This window comes from Salvia splendens, chromosome 10 (genome assembly GCF_004379255.2).
Source record: "Salvia splendens isolate huo1 chromosome 10, SspV2, whole genome shotgun sequence".
Lineage (NCBI taxonomy): Eukaryota > Viridiplantae > Streptophyta > Magnoliopsida > Lamiales > Lamiaceae > Salvia > Salvia splendens.
In genome coordinates, this window is record NC_056041.1 from 27,688,665 (window position 1) to 27,708,209 (window position 19,545).

The window sequence follows — 19,545 nt, forward strand, 5'->3', positions numbered from 1 at the left end:
AATGCAGCGGTTCTTCAATAACGGAATGGGGATTCGGCTTCGTCCTTACGTCTTACGCATCACCACGTGCCTTCTAGAATGCAGTACTTGAATGATCGCCATCCAGCGCATTAGCCCCACGTGTCTTTCTACTGGAATGCAGTGGTCCCCCGTCTAACTGCTTGATTACCCCCTTGATCAACTCTCCCGATTTTCGGCCTTTTTTGCCTTCTGCGCCAGCTTGATCAGCTTGGCCTTGTTGCGTTTGGTCAAGTGTCATTCCTGCACAATTAACACTTGCTTTGCGCGATAAAGTGATCAAGTAGCATACATTTTACCCTTAAACCGATGCATGAAATAGGCCTTATCAACTCCACTGCGAGGTGGACTACTTGCGGTAGAGCTTCCCTGGGTTTCAGAGTCCTTCGTCGGTGACAATCATGTTGTGCAAGATTATGCACGTATACATGATGTCGACCATATTCTCCATAAACCAAGTACGAGCCAGGGCTTTGATAATGTTGAAGCGCGCTTGGAGAACCCTGAACGCCCTCTCCACATCCTATCGAGCAGCCTCTTGCTTCTGCGCAAAAAGAGTCTGTTTTTCGTTCACCGGCATGTTGAACGTCTTCATGAAGGTTGGCCACTTCAGGTAGATGCCGTCGGCAAGATAGTACCCCATTTTATACTATCGGTTGTTAGCGATGAGGTTAATGGCCGACGCTTTACCATTCAAACTTCGGTGAAGAGGTCGGATTGGTTGAGCACGTTGACGTCGTTGTTCGATTCGGGGACCCCAAAGTACGCATGCCAAATCCATAGCCGGTAGTCGGCAACGGCCTCGAGTATAACGGTGGGGTGGGTGCCTTTGTGGCCGCTCGTGTATGACCCCCTCCATGCCACAGGGCAATTCTTCCATTGCCAATGCATGCAATCGACGCTACCAAGCATCCCAAGGAATCCGTGAACTTCTTCGTGAAGGTGGAGCAGAAACTGACAATCTGCCGTGCTTGGCTTCCATAGAAATTCGTCGGTGAAGGCTGCCCAGATGCCTTTGCAGAAGTTCATCAAGCACATTCACCCAGTGCTTTCTCCAATGTGGAGGTATTCGTCGAACAAATCCGCCGTTTGTCCAGTAGCAAGCTGACGGATTTCTGCAATACATTTCTGCAGCGTCGTGTGGGTGGGACGGCCGACGGTGTCGAGCCCTTCTTGGAAGAACTCTTCCTGGGCTGCCAATGTATTTGCGATGTGCAGAAATAGTCGTTTCCGCATGCGGAAACGGCGATGGAAGTAGGTCTCTCCCCATACCGGGTTATCACAGAAGTAGTCGCGTACTAACCTTGCGGCGGCTTCCTCCCAGTTACGATGGATGTAAGTCCGGGATCATCTTTGGGGCGGCGCGGCTTCCTCCGCCTCCCTACGTCGATCTTCTTCATGCGATTCTTCCATTATTCGACGCATTTTTGTAAATGGATCCATGAATGGATTAAATTTGGGAGAAGAATAAAAGAGGTGATTTGAAATGAAAATTATAGAGGAAAGAGAGATGATTTGAGAAGAATAGATGTGTGTTTGTGTGTGTAAAAGAAGAGTATTTATAGAATAAAAAAATAAAAAAATTAATAAAATAACCGTTGAACGGTCATATTACCGTTTTTTAATTTTTAATTTTTTTTATTAAATTTGAATTTAAAAAAAATTGATTTATTGCGTCAACGTGACGAATCCCACTCGCGGTCCGGCGAGTGGGCGTCACGCCTAGCGCCAGCGCGCGCCACGTCGCGCGGGCGCGTGGCGAGCTGGCGCGCCAGCCGTCTCAGTGAGACGAGCGTCTCGGCGAGACAGGGACGAGACGGGACACTGCAACGTGTCTCGCGTCCGTCTCGTCTCGGAGGGACGAGATAAGAGACACATGCGGGATGCGTTGCGGGTGCTCTTAAACTCAACCATAAACATGATCAAATACTAATATTTTGTGTAAAATAAAACATGTACATATTTTGAGAAATTTTAAAGCATGTTTTAAAAATTTATATATTTTTTAGTGAATCTGAAGTTTCTTATCTATTATTATATTATTGATAGTTATTTTTCAGTAATCTATATTATAAAAATAATTAATGAAGTATTATGAGTCAAACAAATAAAATAATAGAAATTTTATCGGATTTCGGGCCAGCTCATCGGGTTTTTTGTCTCCCCCTAACGGGGTTGCGGGTTAATTGGGTGCAGGATAATCACGCTATAATTTTATCAGACTAAAAATTTTCAACTCTAATCCTATAAATTTAGCGGGTTATTCGGGCTAGCCCACGAATTGCGGACTGCGTTGACATTCATACTTCAAACTAGGGTTGTCAATTGGGAAAATCCGTTCGGGTTTGGGCCAATCCACTCGGGTTGTCGGGCTATTTGGGTGCGGGTTATTCGGGTTGTGAATTTTTCGGGCTATAAATTTTCAGCCCTGACACTAAATCTTCGGGTTTCGAGCTAACCCAAGGCTAATCGGATCAAAAGTGATCTATGTGTTACTTCTATCCAATCCAAAATTCTAAGTTATAAAATAAAATAGATTGTCACAAATAGTATAGTATTATCAAAGTGATCAAGAGAAAGAAAATAATAGCAATTGAAACTTGAAACAAAATACATAAACATATTACTTAATTAGACCACACAGTAAATTTAACTGCAGTTAATTGGAAATCATGCATTCCATATAACCCCAACTTTTAATTTGAGAGAGAAGACATAATTACCATATATAATCCATATTAATGTTGCGTTTAATAATAATATTACCATACATACTTCATATAAGTATATAACCAAAATTTTTAATTATATTTTTATTTTAAATGCTCAACCCCATGGGCCAGTGGCGGACGCAGGAATAAATTTTGGCAGGGGCTTCACTAAAAAATCTTGGCAGGGGACACACACATATTATAAAAAACAATAAAAAAAGTTCTAAAAATAAATAAATATCTAATACATAAAATTAATCCAAAACAAGTTTGACAAAAAGAATAATACAGTTTGCTAAAGCGTCGGCAACTGAATTCTACGTGTTTTCATCGATTGAAAACGCTGCAGGATCGACTCGTTATCAATCGTTGAAAAAATATCCTTCTCAATGTACACAACTAGACTGTCATTCATCCACTCGTCTCTCATTCGATTTCGTAAATCTGTCTTGATAGTCTTCATTGCAGAAAATGCTCTCTCAACAGAAGCAGTAGCAACAGGTCAACTCAATAATCCGATAGACCAATGGAAAAACAAAATGCTTCTTAGTTTTGACCATTTTCATAGCAAAACTTCCCAAATCACTAAGCACAACAAATTGGGGATCACACCACACATTAGCAATAAAATTACTAACTTGCCGTGGAAGATGTAAACATTCGCTCGCAGAGAAGTCCTCGGGATATAAAGTAGCAATATGAATGACTTGATGCTCATTGAATTCAGATAAAGAATTTCTTGGATCAAGACACGCTATGCATTTTAGCAAGTCGGTGCTAGCTTCAGAAAACCGATTATTCATCTCTTGTATAATTAAATCAACCACCTTAACATTGCAGCCGCAATAAGTTAATGACAAGTAAATATATAGATAAAAATATGAATAACAATATTAGATTACCTGATAAAAAATCTCTACCCGATAATGATGTAAGTTTGTGATCAACTCTGCTCCATGCTTTTTTCGACCAGGGCGTGGTATGATGTCCTCCATATTAACTTGTGAAATATTGTGCAACTCACAAAATCTATTTGTTTGGTCTAACATGGCTTCCCATCCGTCCTCCCTAAAACTTTGCAATTGATGTTTCACACTTTGGATCAATGATATAGGTTGTACAATGTTTTGATCTTTCCGTTGTAGGGCATGAGACAATTCATTTGTAGTTCCTAGTGAGTGTTTCATCAAGTGCAAAGTAAAAACAAACTTATAATTATCCATCCTTTCGATAAGGCCTTCAGTAGTACTTCTATTATCAATGATAGTGGCATCATCTCTAACAATTTCCAACACTTTCTCAACCACAGGCCACATAGAGCATAAACGAAGCAATGTAGAGTAATGTGAGCCCCAACGAGTGTCTCCTGGTCTTACCAAAGTAGTTTCTTGATTTTGACCTCTTCCACTAGTCACTTCTTCATCATTAAGTTGTGCAACTAATCTTTCATGTTTCAATTTCCTAAGTTGATCCTTTCTCTTACAAGATGCCCCAACCATATTCACAATCATAGAGATATAGTTAAAAGAATCCTTCACAACTCTAACACCGTTAGTAATAGCAACAATTATTAATTGGGGTTGGTGAGATAAACAATGGATGTACATGGCATAAGGATTTTCTTGCAATATTAGAGATTTCAATCCATTGAACTCACCTCGCATATTTGAAGCTCCATCGTATCTTTGACCTCTCACTCTGGATAGAGATAAATTATGCTTCAATAATAAAGCATCAATAGCATTTTTCAAAGAACGAGAACAAGTGTCAGTTACATGTACAATCCCAAGAAATCGCTCAATCACATATCCTTCACTATTCACGTATCTTAAAACAACACCCATTTGTTTCTTCAATGAAACATCTCGAGCCTCATCAACCAAGATAGTGAAAACTCTATCCCCAATATCTTTTACTATGGCAAGTGTGACTTCTGAAGCATAAGCATTTGCTAATTCCTTTTGAATTCATGGAGAAGTCATCCGATTATTAGCAGGAGCATTTGTACCCAACACTTTGGAAACATCGACATTATGTTGACCAAGCCATTGAAGCAACTCAAGAAAATTACCTATATTTGAAGAACTACTTTATTCATCGTGTCCACGAAAAGGCAAACCCTGTTTTAAAAGAAAACGAGTCACGTCCAATGAAGCAGTCAATCGAACACGATATGCAACTTCCTTACGAGTATTTGCTCGAAATACATTTGCCACACTGTGTCTTTGATCTTGAAAAGCTACAAACTGAATTCGAGCATTATTGTGACAACTATTTGCAGCCCCAACATGTTGATTGAATTTTCTAGTGCATTTTTCTAATTGTTAAAGCTTGTCTTTGTAAAAGCATCTTCTGCATATCGACCTTCTTTATCTGATTGCTTGAAAAGATAGCACCAAAAGCAAAAGGCTGCATTTTTTGATTCACTATACTCTAACCATGGAAATTTTGTAAATCAAGCATCTTGAAAACTTCTTTCTTGAATACCATACTTCTTTTTCGGATATGTATTCCCAATTGGTTGGGAAGGACCTTTAACCAAATACTCTCTCCGTACTCTATCCCGAATAGCAACATCAAAAGCCTCTATTGACTTTCGTTTTCCTGGATCAGCATCAATATCATTCCAATCCAATTCAACTTCTATTGCAGACTGATTTTCTACTGATTCAACAATTCTAGCACTTGAAGAAGATGAAGAACCACCACTTTTCATTTTTTTAAAGTAACATCCCATCTTCTGTATTAGCAATTTAGCAAATTAGTTCAATAAATCACAAAATACTATGTAAATAAAAGTTATGAATCTAAAATATCTAACACATTGTGATTGTGTAAACTATGACAAAAGAAAAGGAAAAACTGACCTTACTCTACCAATTAAAGTTTTGAAGAAGACAAGTAATTCTCTTTTGGAATTTGTGGGAGAAGTTTCGTTTTTTTTTGTTCCACCATTTGGAAAACTGTGAATGGGGTAGGGCTAGATAAAGACAAATCCTTTAAATTTTTTAATTAATATATCTGCCATGAAACCTAACACCTGCCGTCAAATAGGGAATATGACAGTACTTTTTCTACTTTTATTATTTTATTCATTTAAGTTATTTGTAAGTTAGTGCCTTTTAAATAGGGAATATGGCAGTACTTTTTCTGCTTTTATTATTTTATTCATTTAAGTTTAATGGCTCTTACTATTCATCGTCTTCCTCTTCTCAACTCCATTGTTGGGAAGTTTTTATTTGTAATTTTAATTTTCAGCTCCTCCTTTCCATTAAACCTCTAATAATTTACACATCAAAGCTATTAACTTGGCGAGGGCTGACTGTAGGTTCGAAAATTTTAAAAAAAAATTGCAAAAGAAATTTATTTTAAAAAATGGTTTAGGAGGGGCTTAAGCCCCTCACCTCCTCCACCTGCGTCCGCCACTGCCATGGGCTACCCGCAACCCACACGAGTCGGCCCGCATAACCCGCCGACCCAAATGGGTCAACCCGTGTGGCCCTGTTCTGCATTTGGGTTACGATTTTCTTGTCCTAACCCTATGATTTTATCGGATTATTCAGGTCGACTCACAGATTTCGGACTAGATTGACATCCCTATTTCAAACTAACCAATACTATCCTTAATTATTAAAAAGAAAAATTAAACTTGAACTATCGATTTAAATTGATACTCCTATCACTTGTCAATTTATCGGTACTACCAATAATGGCATGACATGCCTAATTGTCACATTCTATATTATTTTTATATTTAAAAATATCACTTTATCGTTCCAATTGAGATGACCCACTTTTCTTTTAAGTTTTTCCAATTAAGATGACATATTTTTATTTTTGATAACTTTTTCTCTCCATTTAATATATTTAATCACTTTTTTCTCCGTACAATTAAATATTCAAATCTCTTTCTCTCTCCATTTAATACTTACATCACTATTTCTCTCTCCAACTAACCAAATCAACCAACATCTCCTAAAATTCCGTGCCGACTAAGAAATTGTCATCTAGTCGGGTCAAAGGAGTACTATGTTGTACTCCCTCCATCCTGAAAACTATAAACTAAGTATTTCCTTATTATTTTGTTCTTGAAAGTATAAACTTTCTAATTTATGAATAGTTAAACAATATATTATTCTTACACATCATTTTATTTATAATTTGTATCATTATACTACACTACTGATGATATGGATTTCAATATCCACTAACACTACTTAAACTATCGTTTATCTTTCTCCTTCTCTCTTACTTTAAACTTTATACATTATACATGTGCCGAATAAAATGTTCACACTTTTAACATCGGATGAAGTATTAGTTTTGGCATTCTTAAAATATATTCTCTCCATCTACGACGAAGTAATATAAGTTAATTCGACTCGAGTTTTAAGAAATATAAAAATTATTAATAGAAATAGTTGTTGAATATAGAGAATTTAGTAGGTGGAAAGGCAAAGCCTTTGGCCTTTCATATGACCAAGGTGTTATATGGCCTTTCATAACACCATAAAATGCTTTATGTTTATTTTATCATTATTGTTTTTTATTATGCGTATCTTATTTTTATTATTTTTTATATACAGTTTATTTCTGTATTTCTCATTTTTAATGTCTTTTTAGAAGTTTCATTCAAATCGTCTCTTTGTGTGTTCGATCTCTAAACACTATTTTTGGCATCCTATATGATTATTTGAGATAATCATAAACGGCTTCAAACCGCTATTGCTCGTTTATGATTATTTAATTTTTGCTTTTTGCTTATATGTTATACCTTAAATTCTCAAAAAAGAGCATTGTATTATTCGATCTGTGAACTCCGTCAAGTTTGGTAGTGCCTAACGGGTTTGAGTTGCTTATTGTCTCTTGATTTACCTTCAATGCATAATATTTTTAATGGTATTTGAACATTCAGATGTAATGCATAAGGAACAATTTCGTGACTTATTGATTTACCTTAGTTTATGAGTTTTCATAATTTCATAAATTGTATACAAAATTAGATCTACATATTTTCATATATAAGCGGCACCTTTTATAATTGTGTTAATCTTTTATATTTCCATGCTTTCATATATCATCCTAGTAATTTCATGTTAACAAATCAAATAAGGGTAATTTAGTAAGAAAATAATAATTAATAAAAAACGGTTCAAAATTTAAGGGCATTATGTATATACTTCATTAGTCCTATAAAATTTGGAGACGACAGAATTATTAATGCGAAATTGATAAAGTATGAGAGAAACAGAAAATAAAGGTAATTCTAGTAGTGCTAGTAACAAATGATAAACTGACCTTATAAGGAAGAAAAACCTACCAAATATAGAAAAAATACTATTTTTGTGGACGATCAAAATGGAAAAAAGAGACTATTTATATGGGACGACGAAGTACAATTTATTTATCATTATTCAATCTGGAGATACATATGGTGATTTTGGTTAAAAATAACATCAATGTTGAAAGAGTCGACAATGTCAGGAAGGAACAACAACGTTGTCATAGGACATGTAACTGCAATTAGTAACACTCTTCCTTGTTGACTAAGCATGACAATGCCACATAAAGTACTCCGTGCGTTCCACCCTAAGTGGAACATTTCTATTTTAAGTAATGTGTCAATTAGGCTGGGACATCCCAAAAAACATGTAGTATTGACACATTTTATTAAGTAATGTTAAACTTAGGTTGGGACATTCCAAAAAACATTTTACTAATCGATGGTATGAATTTACTACATTTTACTAATCGGTGGTTTGAATTTAATCAGTAAATATTGTAAAATTTCATCATTAAATAAATGAATTTTTTTTATTATTGTGATACTTAGTTGTCGATAAAAAGTATTTGGACCCCAACAAAAAATTTCTGGCTTTATCACTCCGTGCCCAAATCAAATATGACTCCTATTGTGGGACGGAGTGAGTACCAATTAATTTTTCCATATATATAACTGCTATGATATAAAATTATACAATATTATTTTCAATATTTGGCATCTTCAATCAGAGAACTCGATAATTTCACTGCATATGATAAATAAATAAATTGTAGCGCTCTAACCAATAAGAGGAATTGTTCGAAAAAAACGTGGAATGGGGAAGTGTGATAAGTTGATGAGTCATATGATCAGGGAAGAGATCATAGGAAGATTTTTACGCAGACAGACAAAGAGAGTATATTTCTTAAAACTTGTGGCAGATTAAAAGGTTACAAATTTTAGATAGTGAGAGTATAAAATTTGGACAATATTTGCAATCTAAAACAATAGAGAATAGCTGTAGCACAAGAATATACATTAAATTCAAACCATCGATTAGTAAAATGTAGCAAAATCTCTTTGCTGCCAGTCATCTTCTTCTTCGTAGAATAATTGCAAGGCCATGGTTACAGCCCTGCAGTTCACACGAAAAAGAGAAGTCAGGCTCTTATTATCACATCCACAGACTAAACTGGGGGAACGTGGACAAACTTTCTACAAAAAATAGCAGCAAGAAGTATAAAATGGCTGCCTCTATAGAAACTTGTTATGCGCACACGCAGAACACAGGATTTTGATTGCTAAGATGAGCCAATTGATGGATCCATGCTCTTCATACAATAATACTTGCATAGATTCGGTTTCTCATAGAAAAACTATGCATTTGTTTTTGGAAAAACTTCTTCAACATATGCAAAAGTAACACAGGATGTGTAAGCTAATTAAGATAATGGTAACAGAGCCACATGGTATACAATATCTACATCAACAAAGTAGCCAATTCAGATAATAAGGCGCAAGCCCAACATTTTCTTTACGAACTAACTATTGATGAAAATAGAAAATCCAGGTGCTATAAAATTGACTAAAAATCACCGAACATCCTCACATGTTATCTTTAAAGTAACAGGCATGTAACTTCACATTAGCAAGATCAATAGAAGCGTGTGCATATCTCCACCATATCTTGCCCATAAATTCTAAAAAATATGAAGAAACCAAAAGTAATGACGGCAGGAGCAGTAATTACATTACTGTATTGTAGAGCATATTTAGGTCAGTTAATGTGCTACTTCTATTCACATTTATTTATTGATTTCAAAAGGTTTGGTTTTGTTGGGTTGCTTGAGAAAAGCACGCAAAGGGTTTTCAAATACTTGACAATGAACAGCTAACTACATGTTCAAGACAGCTACATAAGTTCAAAGAATCTATTATGGCTTTAAGATCTATACATCATATGCTCTCAACCAAACACAGCCTCATGAAAATATAAACAATGACAGAAGTTTCTTCACATAATTGTCTCAATTAATAGCAATTTGAATATCTTAGGAAAACAATAACGCTTCTATCATCCAAATTTAATCCAACAGACTATTTTGATGTAATTACAGTAGAACTGAGCAAAATCCTTCCTGCAATGTTGAATGAGTGATTTGAAATCAATAAATAAACCGCAACATTTTTCTTTTTCACTGAATTAATAATGCCAATCATACAAGTAAAAATGATAACTAACATAATCAAACAAAATTAGCAATATATGAACAAACAGCAAAAACAAATTAATTCAGTAATACCTGTCTCGGTGGAGGAAGAAGGAGGTGGCGATTCTCTACGAAGCTCCTTAACAACGGCGGCCAAAGATTCAGGGTTGATGCCCATCTCACAAAGAGCGATCAGAACCGAAAGCGTGTGGCGGTCCAAACCAGTTTCCAGAATGTTAGACATGTGAAACGCTAAGTCGAGAGAATCCCGAGCAGTTCTAGCTGCCTCCGGATCCATTCCCTGCACCAATTGTTTTGCTAATTACATATTTCCACAATCTATCAAAATTAAATTGGGATCCGAGCAATTCCACGAATTGGGGATAGGGTTTTGAGTAAAAAAATCGCAATCAAAAGCAGGTTCATAAAAAAATGAGCTATACATGCGTATTCAACATACTACGGATAAGTTTCGCCGGTGAGTGTGACGGTCTACTTTCAAATCTCCCGAGAGAAAATGATGAATTTGGGAGAAACTGCTGAATTTTCGATTTACAAGCTTTTTGTTAACAATAAATATGACTGTATATTGTTAATTTTTTTTAAAAATTATGGTCTAGCGATATAAAAGTGGAATTTCATTATTTTCTCTCAAAGATATCAACTCCCAAATCATAAAATAGACTTACTTTACCATTTTTAGCTGCCCAGAAATTAGACCAAGTATGAAAATGGACAATTTTAACTAATTTCACACCATTTATTGTGGACCATCCAGTCCATTAACACTATTTTTATTATTTTTTCACTCTATCCTTCTTACGTTTTCTATCTCTTTTTTTATTTTACTAATTGCACATTTAAAATTATGTCATTTAAGTTTGTCAATTTTTTAAAGACGGAAAGAGTATTTTATTACTATTAAGATTACTATAGCCTTGCGAGATTCATACATAGTACATTCCAATCATATTCAAAATATAAATAAAATAGAAGTAGTATTATTAAAATTACTATTGGTTTTTTCTATATAAAATTGTTTTAGAAAAGATAAATAGAGAAAATGGTTAAATTCTGGTCGAAACCACGATTTTCAAAAACGAAATTATAAATAACCAAATTTCTAGGTTTAAAAATCATTCCACTTGTCTTCTCTTTGGTGAAAAAAAGGATAATGTGGGCAACTCATTTTATCCATGTGAACAAAACAACAATATGTACCTAAGCTAGAAATAACATTGTTTTGTTAAAAACCCATTTCAATAAATTAGAGCAAAATTCTTTGTTTATTCCTTCCATCTCCCAACTCATACATTTCTTCCTTCCAACTCCATTTGAAATCTACAATTCTTTTCTTCCAATTTTCATTTCTTTCTTATTCTTCATAAATTATTGCATTGGGTAATGTTGACCCCGTGCTTTTCTTAATGTTCACCCTATTGTCATCATATGGTAGATCATCGAGTAGATGTATAAGGAATGTCCCTCATCTATGAATACATCAATCACTAGTGATATTAAAGATTTCACAGTGTGATTGAGATTTTCTGAATCTAGAATGAATTCTCTCTGACTTCTCTCTAGAGATCCTCTCTCTCTACTTTCGTCTTCCCTCTTCTCGCTTTGAAGCTGATACTCTTTTGGTTGATTAATCTTGGTTGTATTCCTCTTATCTTCAACGGTTTGAGTGATTTTACCTGGAAAAATCCACCTTGTTTGAATATTCGAAACCTGTTCTTATTTCGCTTTTTTCGAATCTGGAAATCGCCGACGCACTTGAAGGGTTCTTCCAGCTTTCCGGCGGCCCCCCTCCACTCCAGTGGCAACGGAAGTCATCCTTTGTGGTGGCTGACGGCGTGAATTCTTTGGAGAGGGGATGAATCAGTTTGGCGGCGGCTCTCTTCGTTTTCCGGCGGTTGTGTGAAGTGTGGTGTTGATAGGATAAACCCCCTATCGGGTAGATCGGCGATCGATAGATGTTTGTCGCGGGCAAGTGCCCGTCGAGCAAGACACGTTTCTCACTTGGAGAAGAGAATGAACGATAATATTGATATTCTTGATTGATTTCTCAAATGATTACAATAACTCCTATATATAATGCTAATAATAACTTAATGAATAAGAAAACAAAGATATGGAAAAGATATGCAAATCCTAATTTATCTAACTAATAATGCTCGTATCAACTCCCCCTCGGTTGAAATCCACCTTGTCCTCAAGGTGGGAACTCGACAACCAAATCTAATGCTGTGCGCGGAACGTCTTCCGTCGGGCAGCGGCACAACTTTGGTTCGAGATGGTGGAATGCATAACTAGTTGCTGTGCGCGGGTGGATTCCCGCCGGGCAGCGCCGTAGCTATGGTTCGATCGGTGTGGCTAGTTGCTGTGCGCGGTGGATTCCCGTCGGGCAGCGACATAGCTGTGATTCGATCGATATTTTGGAGGGTGAGATCTCAATGAAAGCACCAATTTGATAGGATAAACCCCCTATCGGGTAGATCGGCGTCCGTAGATCGGCGATCGATAGATGTTTGTCGCGGGCAAGTGCCCGTCGAGCAAGACAGGTTTCTCACTTGGAGAAGAGAATGAACGATAATATTGATATTCTTGATTGATTTCTCAAATGATTACAATAACTCCTATATATAATGCTAATAATAACTTAATGAATAAGAAAACAAAGATATGGAAAAGATATGCAAATCCTAATATATCTAACTAATAATGCTCGTATCAGGTGTTGAGCTTCAATTGACTCCATTGAGCCTTTCTTTGTCTCCTCCGACGGAAAAGAAGGCAGATTGTTTAAGGCCGGTACTTTGCTCTCACCATGCAACTAGAAATGATTCCTTACTCTCGTGTGTTCGCCCATACAATCAAAAGAAGGTTATTGTGACCGCGGATAATTCGCTACACCCTGTAGTAAATGAAGGCCAATTTTGGGTTCAGAAGGATGCCTCTCTTGAGGATGTCTATCATGTTCCAGACTTGAAGAAGAATCTTGCATCGGTTTCTCAAATTGTGGATTCTGGGAGGACTGTTCTTTTTGGTCCACATGATGTGAAAATTATTTCCAATATAAAACACCTTGATGCTGATGTTTTATTTACTGGAAAGAGAAAAGACTCGCTCTATGTATTGTCTGCAAATGAAGCATATACTGAGAAAACAAGTTAATAAGATAGTGCCACACTTTGGCCTGCTCGATTAGGCCATGTTGGTTTTCAGTTATTGCAGAAAATTTATGAGAAGAAGCTTCTTGAAGGTGTTCATGTGTTCAAGAAAATTTATCTGGATGTGGTTTGTTCCGGCTGCCAATACGGAAAATCACATCGACTCCCTTTCTCAAATTCAAAGGATAAAGCTTTCGCCGTGCTGCAGCTCCTTCATTCGGATTTGATGGGGCGCACAAAAACCCCAAGTTATCGTGGCTATCGTTATGTGATGGTTATTGTGGATGAGGTCTCTTCTTAGAACAAAAAAGTGAGGCATTCTCCTAGTTTGTTCAGTTCAAGGAGCAAGTGGAGAAAGAATTTGGGCAGAAAATTAAATGCCTACGCACTGATAATGGAGGTGAGTTAGTGTCTGATCAGTTTATGAATTATTGTATAGAAAATGGTATTCGACGTCAGATGACTTGCCCCGAAACTCCACAACAAAATGGAGTTGTTGAGCGTAAATTGACTCATCTTACATCCATTTGCTTATCATGAATACATGCAAAGAACCTTCCAAGAGATTTGTGGGAAGCAGCAATTCAGTCAGCGAGTTTTGTCGTGAACCGATTACGTTCGTGGTCAGGTACAGAACCATGTCCATATGAGTTATTATATCATCATAAGCCGAATGTGAGTCTATTTCGAGTTTGTGGTTCGATTTGATATGTCCATGTCTCAAAGTCTAATAGGACTAAGCTTGATCCGAAGGCAAAGCGTTGTATTTTTGTTGGCTATGACACTCACAAGAAAGGATGGAGGTGTATGGATCCAAAAACAAAGAAAGTTGTTGTCTCTCGTGATGTGGTGTTTGATGAATTTTCATCTGATCAAATTGATGCAAAATGACAGAAGTGTCACAACTGATCTTTTGCCTATTCTTGACGATGCTACATCAAGTGATAGGGGGAGTGCTGCTACTTCTCCTGAAGAGGATTTGTAGCAAAATGAGGGGATAGAAGCTGAAACTCGAAGGTCTGATAGACAAAGAAGACCACCTGCTCATTTAGCTGACTATGAAGTCGAGGTAAATCTTTCATCGGTGATTTATGCATTTCTAATGGGAGAGTCATGCGATGATGAACCAAAGTCTTATGATGATGCTAAAGGCGATCCTAAATGGGTCGCAACAATGAAAGTGGAAATTTTGGCTCTAATCAAGAACTGCACATGAGAACTTGTTAAGAGGCCAAAATATATTCAACCTATTACTTGTAAATGGGTATTCAAATTGAAGAAAAAAATTGATGGAACAATTGATCGTTATAAAGCTCGTCCAGATTATTTTTGTCATAATGTTGTTATGTTTTACATTTAATGGATGTTTATTGCATATTTAAATGTATAAGCGAACGTAACAAAGTCTAAGTCTTTGTTTTAGTAGACCGGTTGTGGACCGCGTCCAATTTAAGGTAACACGGTCAGTTCTGAACAAAGAAAAATAAGAATTTCACAACCTAGATAGGCCAAGACTACCTATCGTGAAAGGTTGCAATGTCAGTCCGATTATTTCTAAGCCTTATTGAAATAAGATGACATTGGTGTGGTATAGCACTGAATTGGATCTAAACGGCAAGACGAGTCTTTATGCTATCTACTGAAAGACGAGGTCTTGATAATTAATTTCTTAATCAATGTACGTTAGCATTGAGCATATGATATTGAGTATCTACTACTTTGACTTACCAAAGGTGCGAGTTTTTCGTCACCCAATGATCCAAGTATATTGGGTAGTGGTGATCATTATCTAGCGGTGCTAGGATTGCTATTATGTTGAATCGTGCGCGAGGAGAGTCTCGTTTGATAACATCCATAAGAGGAGCTCGAAACAGTGTTTTATTATTCGGAACCTAGCTAGTTGGAGTTTGATTACTCTATGAATAATAAATAAGAGTTATTGTTGTTAGGGTTTGTAAACTAGAAATCACCTTTCGAGTGATTGAATACTGTAAAACTCTAATTATTATTTTCCAATGAATGCAACAGATTATTTTTGTCATGATGTTGTTATGTTTTACATTTAATGGGTGTTTATTGCATATTTAAATGTACAAGCGAACATAACAAAGTCTAAGTCTTTGTTTTAGTAGACCGGTTGTGGGCTGAGCTCAATTCAAGGTACGCGGTCAGTCCTGAACAAAGAAAAATAATAATTTCACAACCTAGATAGGCCTAGACTACCTATCGTGAAAGGTTGCAATGTCAGTCCGACTATTTCTAAGCCTTATTGAAATAAGATGACGTTGGTGTGGTATAACACTGAATTGGATCTAACAGGAAGACGAGTCTTTATGCTATCTACTGAAAGACGAGGTCTTGATAATTAATTTCTTAATCAATGTACGTTAGCATTGAGCATACGATATTGAGTATCTACTACTTTGACTTACTAAAGGTGCGGGTTTTTCGTCACCCAACGATCCAGGTATATTGGGTAGTGGTGATCATTATCTGGCGGTGCTATGATTGCTATTATGTTGAATCGTGCGCGAGGAGAGTCTCGTTTGATAACATTCACAAGAGGAGCTCGAAACAAGGTTTTATTATTCGAAACCTAGCTAGTTGGAGTTTTATTACTCTATGAATAATAAATAAGAGTTTCTTGCTAAGTCCACTCTTGGAGATTAAAATATGTTAATTAATTAAGTCCATAGCAGACATTGATTAATTAATGGATGTTTCTATCTTAAGCACGGGAAATGAACTACACACACAAAAGGAAACCCGGAATACTTGTAATTTCGGATTTGGAAAGGCAGTGCAATATTACTTCTGTAGTGGCTGCTTGTAATATTCCAGTATAAGCTTGTAATAAATTGTGGGTTCAATTTAATTAGTAAAAAGCTAATTGGGTGAGTCCATGTCCAAATTCTTCCTCAGATCTCTGACTGGGCCCAATATGTGACTTAATATAAATAGGAGAATAAAGGAGACAGAAAATACACCTTTTCCTAATCATAATTTTCGTCTCTCTCCATCTAGAGAGAGAATCGAAAATTGCTCTCCTTCCTTGAGCAGTTTTCTGTCTTCGTTATTTAAGCCCTAGTACACTGGTGAGATTTTCCCACACAAATATCAGTCTACAGTCCGGGACACCAGTCAGAAGATCCGAGGTCGAGTTCTCAAGATCTTCACGTAGACAACACGCAAGCCATCTTCGATTCTCAAGTGAAGCAACGAGGTAAATTGGCTAACTCTGTAGTACGCATATTTAAGGGATATTTTGTGCTAAAGCATGTTTATAATTCAAGTTGCGAGCATGATACATGTGATAATTATGCGAACAGAGTTTGTCTGAATAATCTGCTAAATAGATTAGTTTTGTGTGATCCGTTAGAACGCACGCTTCCGCTGCCAACCCCTTCATTTGGTATCAGAGCCAGTCTTTGGCTCTGATTATTTGGATTTAAATTTTATGAAATTCATGTATGCATGTGTTATTTGATAATGAAGCATGTTCTTGTTGGTTTTTGTTTAATTTTTATGCATGTTGAACGAGAACTGCTGAATCGAACAAGGGCTCGTACGCGCCGCCGACCGAGACCGAACCCTAGGCGGCGCCCGCACCAAGGTCGACACCGAGGCTGGCGCGGTGCGGCAGTTCAACCGAGAACCAGCCGAGACAGCGAGACGCCGAGAGCCCAAACCCTAGGCGGAAGGACCGAGACGAAGCTCCAAACCACTGGGCGAGACGTGCACACCTAGTCGCGTGACGTGTGTCGTTGGAGAGGGAGCATCGTGTCTCGGTTGTGTCGAGACAAACGGTCGAGAGGAGGCGCGCCACCGTGCGCTCGTCTGGCCGAGACGCTCACGACACCCGACGGCGCGGCTGGCCGAGACGCCGCCACGGGCCACATGCCACCCGACGCGACTGCGTAGGCCGAGAGCAGCAGCTCGCTGCTGCCGTCACCGTGTAGGATAGCCTACTGATATGGCTCGTTTCATGCATTTGTTATAGGATAAATTTGTGCATTTTCGGGGAGCTAACATATGTTTCTGAGTTCAGGTGCGTAAGAAATCCGCCAGGCCTAGGAAATTGTGCTAATTGACCTGGTGGATACAATCAAGCAGAATTTGAAGTGAAATAACCGAAGCGTCAAACTGACCTAGGAGAATCAAGAAGATGGCGGCAGAAGCATAAGTGAGAGCAAAAGAGCATATTTTGAAGATCCTTTTCAAGGGCATAATAGTCAAACCAACAAGAAGGCGCCCTAGGGATCAGAGCCTCACCTATATAAAGGGACGAACATCCAAAGGAGAGGCAGCTCCATCCTTTCTTAGCTCACTCTCCTGAAAGTTCACTTCAAAGTCCTGTTTAGTCTCTGTGCGCTTGCTGATGGGGTGAAGTTCCGGTCGTTGTGGTGGTGTTTACCATTTGTTTTAGCTGTGTTCCACCGTCTCAAGTGGGCGAAGAAACAATTACTCCCTCCATCCCACTTTAGGAGTCCCGGTCACTTTTGCACATCCATTTTGTAAAAATCATAATAAATAGTTAAAGTGAAAAAATAGTAAAGTAAAAGAGAGAATAATGTAGACAAAACTCTTCTCTACCTTAATATCTCTCTTACTTTACCATTTGTCTACTTTAACTATTTATTACTCCCTCCGTCCCACTTTAGGAGGCCCGGTTGCACACTCATTTTTTTAAAATCATAATAAATAGTTAAAGTGGAGAAATGATAAAGTAAGAAAGAGATTAATTTAGAGGAGACTCTTCTCTATATTATTCTCTCTCTTACTTTACGATTTCTCCACTTTAACTATTTATTATGATTTTTATAAAACGAGTGTGTAAAAGTGCCTGAGACTCCTAAAGTGGGACAGAGGGAGTATGATTTTTACAAAACGGGTGTGCAAAAGTGACCGGGACTCCTAAAGTGGGGCGGAGGGAGTATTTACTTTTCGTCTTGGATAATCTCTTGTTTTAAGTATTTGCAAGTTTTAACTCCGTAGTTTGTGGATTCTGACGCTAGATCTTGTGTTTGAATTTATATTTGACTGCTATGGAAGTTTTTGTTGTTGTTGTTTCTTAGGATCTCGTGGAGTTGATGTTTGATTTTTACTATTTTGGATGCGTTTAACAATTGTGGGTTGTTTGAGGTTGGAATCAGTTGGATTCAAGTTGGTGTTGTGGATCTGAGTTGAGGAGGATGGATCTGGAAGTGGCAACGTTGAGATCCGTGTTGAATTTAAGTTTGAGTTTGTGGATCTGATATGCTTTGTTCTGAATCTACATGGTTCTTGCTTGTTACTGTTCGTTTTCAATTCTGCTAGGTCAAGTAGATTAGATCTGACAGTTTCATGCTTGATTTTCATGTTTGAGTCTTAATCCGAAGTTTGATATGTTCCATGTGGTGTTTGGTGCCCTGTTATACTCTGTTTCTGCATTGATCTCGTAAAGAAGATGAAGTTTCTTAGTAGTTAGAATCAGATATGCATCTAGAGTTGTTCTTTTCTGCTTTTCGGAGCTTTTCATGTTATTAGGTTAGTTAGAGAAATTGGTCCCCACTTACTTTTGCATATTTTCTGGTTATTTCGTGAAAAACTCAAAATGATCATTTTATTGTAGGTGTTTTCTGTTGCTAGCTTAGATTAGATCGTTCGTTTACGTTTGATGTTCATGCATACGTTCGTATTGTTCTTGTCCGCTAGGTCAGTTAGATAGAATAGTCTTTCAATTTCTTCCAAGTCTAGGAGTTTTAACTTAACCCACTGAGTTGCGTGGCAGCAGCCGAAAAATCCTTTCCAAAACATCTAAAACGCTTTTGTAACACGTTCTTCCTAGTGGGATCGATCCTTGCTTCCCTATACTAGCCAATAATATAGTGGGTTAAGGTTCTGATAGCAGTTCTGAAAGTGCACCCAACAACACCCGAATATGTTTAGTATCCGCTAGACCCGTCGGTTTAGTGAATTTTCTAGACCTATTTGCTTGCTTTAAATTAAGTGTGCACACATAGAATTATTCTGAAGAACGTTAGCTCATCACCGCGCTACCATCTCCTCTTTTAAATTACAAAAACTCGGGAACCCTAGTAAATCGGTGTGCATAAATTTGATAGAATTTTTGTCTTAGAGTTCCCTTCTCACTTCTTCGGTGCAATTGCAGATAAAACTATGAGAGAAGG

The 19,545-nt window shown here is 37.3% G+C and overlaps 1 protein-coding gene across 1 annotated transcript; it reads right to left on the reverse strand.

Annotated features, from left to right (window-relative positions):
- Nucleotides 1-8,884: 8,884 nt before the first annotated feature.
- On the reverse strand, nt 8,885-10,799 carry LOC121750349 (mitotic-spindle organizing protein 1B-like). Its single transcript, XM_042144870.1, has 3 exons — nt 10,646-10,799; nt 10,296-10,503; nt 8,885-9,127 (listed from the first exon to the last, which is right to left on the reverse strand). The coding sequence occupies exons 1-3, from the start codon at nt 10,658-10,660 to the stop codon at nt 9,120-9,122; spliced, it is 231 nt and encodes a 76-aa protein (XP_042000804.1). The 5' UTR covers nt 10,661-10,799; the 3' UTR covers nt 8,885-9,119.
- Between the last annotated feature and the right edge of the window lie 8,746 nt (nt 10,800-19,545).